This window comes from Pinus tabuliformis, chromosome 2_1, assembly GCF_031772625.1.
Source record: "Pinus tabuliformis cultivar Carrire ecotype Pingquan chromosome 2_1, CPIR1, whole genome shotgun sequence".
In the NCBI taxonomy this organism is placed as follows: domain Eukaryota; kingdom Viridiplantae; phylum Streptophyta; class Pinopsida; order Pinales; family Pinaceae; genus Pinus; species Pinus tabuliformis.
In genome coordinates this window covers 944,554,331-944,560,048 of record NC_142299.1, presented here as the reverse complement: position 1 = coordinate 944,560,048, position 5,718 = coordinate 944,554,331, and the positions used below count along the sequence as shown (strand labels likewise).

At 41.0% G+C, this 5,718-nt stretch overlaps 1 protein-coding gene across 1 annotated transcript; it reads left to right on the top strand.

Moving 5' to 3' along the window:
- The first annotated feature begins 1,063 nt into the window (after positions 1-1,063).
- LOC149203757 (uncharacterized) lies at positions 1,064-5,098 on the top strand. Its single transcript, XM_089401973.1, has 5 exons — positions 1,064-1,709; positions 2,133-2,383; positions 2,975-3,310; positions 3,434-4,137; positions 4,762-5,098. Exons 1-5 carry the CDS (start codon positions 1,064-1,066, stop codon positions 5,096-5,098), a joined length of 2,274 nt encoding a protein of 757 aa, XP_089258099.1.
- Positions 5,099-5,718: the final 620 nt, after the last annotated feature.

The following is a 5,718-nucleotide window of genomic DNA, read 5'->3' as shown; positions in this document are numbered from 1 at the left end:
CGAAGAAAGGTAATTATACGTCTTACACAAGATTGTGTGTTTACATGAATATAGCTGAACCTCTGCCAGAATTCATAGAACTGGAATACCACGATGAAGTCTGGCAACAGCCATTAGATTATGAGCATATCCCCTTCAGATGCAGAAGATGCCATGATTATGGTCATCTATACAGACAATGCCCTTTAAATAAGGAAGAAGAATACACAAGGAAAAGAGAAGAATAGCAAAGGGAAACAGAGAGAACCAAGGAGAATGATAAGGGCTTCCAACAGGTTACCAGAAAGAAGAAAGCAGGTAAAGAAGGAATAAGGGTGCAGACACAAACGGAGTCACTGAGCATTGAAAGTAAAAACAAGTTCAAAATCCTCAAGGAAAACAGTGAAGAGGGCGAGGACAAAGTGGTAGAGGAAAAGGATCCAGAAAACGAACCCATGGAAATAATCAAGGAAACCAAAGAAAAAGATACAGGAACAAGAGAAATGTATGAAAGGCAAACAACTGAAAAGATAGAAATACTAACGGACCAATCCCAAATGGAAACGGAAAATCAGAAAGAAAACGAGGCAGAGGAAGAAAGAATTATGAGACAACTAATTCAGGAATGGAAAAACTTAGACGAAAGATTCATACCAGAGAGCCAAAAACAACTATATAAGGAGACTTTTCAAAAGTATAAAGAAAGGAATGGGGAGAATACGGAAAAACAGGATACCATATCAGGAGAACAGGAAAAAGATCAGATTGGAATAGGTGGGACTGGCAAGAACAACAGGAAAAGAGGGAGGAAAACAATGAATGAAACGATACAAACAGTTGGCGAAATATTGATAAACTCAGGTAAAGTGATACCTCTTTCCGAGGTATTTTTCCACTCCTCTAAAAGTTTAAAATGATTATTATCAGCTGGAATATTAGAGGTTTGAATAGTAAGGGTAAACAGAGGTATATGAAAGAGAAACTAAAAAAATACAGACCAAGCATCATGATTCTACAAGAGACAAAGATCACCATGCAACAGATGGAAGGAATAATAAAAGATAGTAAACTCCAATACGAAGTCATGGGACATGATGCAATCGGTTCAGCGGGAAGCATTGCAATATTGTGGAACCCAAATGAAATAATTTTCGAGAGTTGGACCAGTATGACCAGAATCCTTACAGGCATGGGAAGAATAGCGGGGACGAAGGAAAGGGTTATCATCTCAGGGGTGTATGGACCTCATACTCCGGGAGACAGAGAAAACTTCATTAAAAATTTGCAAGCAACTCGAAGACTTCACCCGGAGACAGCATGGATTGTAGGAGGGGACTTCAATGTAATCCGGTCCCTAAAAGAGAAAAAGGGAGGTATAAGGAAAACAGACCAATATATGGAAATGTTCAATGATATGATAGATGGTCTGAGGCTGGTTGATTTACCAACTATCAATGGAGTCTACACATGGAACAATAGGAGAGGGGGAAAAAATCAGATAGCATCCAGATTAGATCGGTTCTTAGTATCAGAAACAATTATGAACAGAGATGTATTCGTAGAAGCAAAGATCATGCCATCTCTCGGCTCTGATCATTGGCCGATTAGATTGGAAGTGGACATTAAGGCTAATCTTGGCAAGAAGCCCTTCAGATTTGAAGCCTTCTGGCTTAGACACCCGGAATTCTTAGAAAAAATGGAAGAATGGTGGTCGCAAAGCACAGTACAGGGTAAAGGAAAAATGCATACCTTCCAACTTAAACTTAAGGAACTAAAAGGAAGGATAAAGAAATGGAACAAGGAAGAATTTGGAAATATCATGGAGGAAAAGCAGAAGTTAGAAGAAGAAATGGAAGCTTTGCAACAAAGGATAATAAATGAAGGGAGAACAGAGGAAAGCAGCAGAAAAGAAGGGATAATTTTAGGAAAACTTGAGGAGAGTAGAAAGCAGGAAGAAGTCTTATGGAGACAGAAATCTAGAATAAAATGGCTCAGGGAGGGGGAAAGGAACACTAGATTTTTTCATCAAGCAATGGTACAACACAGGCAAAGGAAAAGAATATTTTCTATCAAAAACGAGAGAGGAGAGAGGATTGTTGATCAGGAAGGGATTGAAAAAGTGCTGATGGAATATCACAAAGAAATATTGACAGAACCTCAAATAGACAGGTCTGAAGCTATAAAGGAAGTTTGCACGGCAATTCCAAGAATTGTTACAGAAGACCAGAATAGAGCCCTAATGAGAGCTGCTAGTATGGAAGAGGTGGAGGAAGTAGTGATGAGCATGAAGAGGGGATCAGCGCTAGGACCAGATGGCTTTACGGTCGATTTCTATCAAGCGGGCTGGCACTTCATGGGAAAGGAAATTCTGGATCTGATAGAAGAATCTCGTATAAACCAAAAGGTATGGCCAGCTCTTAACTCCACTTTTTTCACTTTGATTCCTAAAAGCGATAATTCAGAGGATGCCAAGGGATTTAGACCCATTTCCCTATGTAATGTTATCTATAAAATAATTGCATCTCTGATGGCCAAAAGACTGAAACCCCTGCTAGATAGTCTGATATCCCTTGAACAAACCGGGTTCGTAGAAGGCTGACAAATTCTAGATGGTCTAGTGGTCACTCAAGAAGTAATCCACTCTCTGAAGGCAAAGAAGCAAAAAGGAATGATGGTTAAATTAGACTTGTCAAAAGCTTATGATAGGATCAATTGGCAATATTTGGAAGAAATTTTGGGAAGTTTTGGTTTTGGGAGTAGGTGGATAAAGTGGGTTCTCAGTCTTATATCAACCCCAAACTTCTCAATTTTAATCAATGGAACCCCCTCGAAAATCTTCAAGGCTTCTAGAGGAATAAGACAAGGTGATCCCCTATCTCCTTTCCTCTTTATTCTTGCAGCAGAAGGTCTGGGCAGATACCTTAAAAAAGAAAGAGCAGCAAATAAAATCAAAGGGCTAAGACTATGGGGTAATGAACTGCCAATAACCCATCAGCAATTCGTTGATGATATCATGTTATTTGGGGAACCAACTGTAAAAGAAGTGAGAAATCTGAAGAAGGTCTTGGACTTATTTGCGGAAGCATCTGGGATGGAAATCAATAAGGAAAAATCCTGCACCTTCATATTCAATACCATAGAGCCAGTTAAAAGCCACTTGACCAGGATGCTGGATTTTAAGCAAGGGAACCTCCCAACCAAATACTTGGGAAACGTTTTGGACTTCAACTCTAAAAGACAGAAAAACTGGCAAGGAGTCCTAGAGAAATTAAAAAACAGAGTGGCTAACTGGGCTTTCAGAACCTTAAACATTGCTGGAAGGATTGTTCTCGTAAAATCAGTGCTACACGCAATCCCCATATATCCTCTATCGATTATGGGAGTGCCTTAAGGGGTATGCACTAAGATCAGAGAAATCCTGAGGAAGTTCATATGGGGAGGTTTGTCCCAACAGAAGAAGTGGGCCTTAGTATCATGGAAACATCTGACGAAACGAAAGGAGGAGGGAGGATTGGGTCTACGCGATCCGGACAAACTCAACAAGGTGCTTGGTGCAAAACTTTGGTGGCGATGGCTGAGAGGGGGCAACGATCTATGGAAACAAATATGGAGACACAAGTACGATATGCTACATACTACGGAGAGTATTTACCGAATGCAGGAAACCTCGAAGGGATCAGCAATCTGGGATCTAGCCCGTCAAAATCGAGATATAGTAGATACAAACACTTTCTGGGAAATTAGAGAAGGAGGGGAGGCCAAATTCTGGGATGAGAATTGGCAACAAAGGGAGAAAATGTGCAGAATACAAAAAATCCAGAATATACAGGATAGGATAGGAGACAATCATATATATGTCAAAGATTATTGGAAAGAAAACGAACTGGATGGAATATGGCGGAAATGGACAACACCAGAGGAATGGGGCATTGAGATAAATCAAGAACAACAGGAAGCGTTCATGGAAGAGGTAGAGTCCAGGAAAGTAAAAGCGCGAACGGGTAGGGATATCCTCAGATGGGGGAAGTCTATGAAAGGATCCTTTACGGTCAAGGAGGCATACTATCTGGCAGACCATCAGGGAACCACTGAAGAAAACCAAGACTGGAAGGTCATCTGGGGCAAAAATTGGTGGCCGAAAATTACCCTTTTTGCATGGTTAGTAGCTAAGGATAAGATCCTGACATGGGATAAACTTCAAAAGAAAGGTTTCAGTGGGCCTTCAAAATGCTACTTGTGTAATAAAGAAGCGGAAACTCAAGAGCACCTACTAATCAAGTGTGTTTATGCCAGGAACCTGTGGATGGAAATCAGGAAATTATTCCAGAAACCTGAGAGGTCTTCGAGAGAAACAAATGAAGTGATTTTTCAATGGTAGAAAGAAAAAATTCAATGTAAAGTAATCTGAAAGGCCTGGGATCTCATTGCCGGTTTTATGATTTGGATGGTATGGAAAGAAAGGAACCGCAGAGTTTTCCAAGACAAATCTAAAAACACGGTAAGAATATGGAACAGAGTAGTGAACTTAACTAGAGAATTAATTTTGGTAGAGAAGTGGGATGCGGAAGACTGGAAAGCAGACCAGGGAGAGGAGAAAATTCTAAAGAACCTAAATTTGAATTATGAAATGGTGCATAACAAAAAAATTGATAGATTTATTACGAGACCTCAAAGCCACGACAAGTTTGCATACCCCAAGGACAACTTTATGAAATTGAACTTTGATGGGGCTTCAAAGGGGAACCCAGGTAATGCTGGATTCGGAGGAATCTTCTGAGATAGCCAGAGAAACACCAGATGGATCTATGCAGAGTGGGGTGGCGAGATGACAAATAATGAAGCCGAATTATGGGCGATTCACCAGGGTTTGAGAATTGTGATTCGAAACGGCTATAGAAAACTGGAAATAGAAGGAGATTCCCATATGGAAATTGAAATCCTAAAGAAACTGAATAACGGGAAGAATTGGGAGCAGGTCACCAATAGTTGGCGCACGGCAGGGATCGTTCAAGAAATAGCGGACCTTCTGAAAAAAATTGAATATAAAATTTTCAATCATGTGAAAAGGAGTGGAAACCGAGCGGCAGATTTCCTTGCGAATTGGGGTTGCAAGGATTGAAGCGGCAAGATTGACAATCAGTGGAGAACGTTGCGGCCCAACAGAGAGTGGGAGGAATTGGCCAGTATCATTAATTATGACCATGAACAAGCAATGAATGAAAACAATGAACAAGCAACAAACGAGAATCATAGCATTCGTGCGATGGGCAGGTGAGATGGATCGGCAAGCCCAGACATTTAATAAATGTCAGATAAGGCGAAGAAAGGATATCATGGACAGGCATGTTGTAGTACAGCAGGAGTTTGCGGCGACAGGAATGAAGAAACCACCTTACAGCAAGACAATTAACGCAAGTGATCGAAGAGGAGGAAAAAGAGGTATGTCAGAATCCATAAATGGAAATGAAGTAAGTAGGACAGTTGATAGGAAAGGCAGAGGGCGAATCAATAGGTGGCATCGAAAGGCCAAGTTGATAGGTAAGAGGAGTAGGGAAAGAAGGATTATAAATGAGCGGCAACAAAGGATTCGACAGCGAGAAAATTGCCTAGGAACCCAGAGAGCGAGGAGAGGAAAGGAGGTGGTGAGCTGTTACAGAGAGAGGTTGCGCCGAAAACCTACTGAGGTTGCCATGGAAACTAGAAAGAGAGCAAGGATTGCAGAAGAAATGGAAGCCGAGG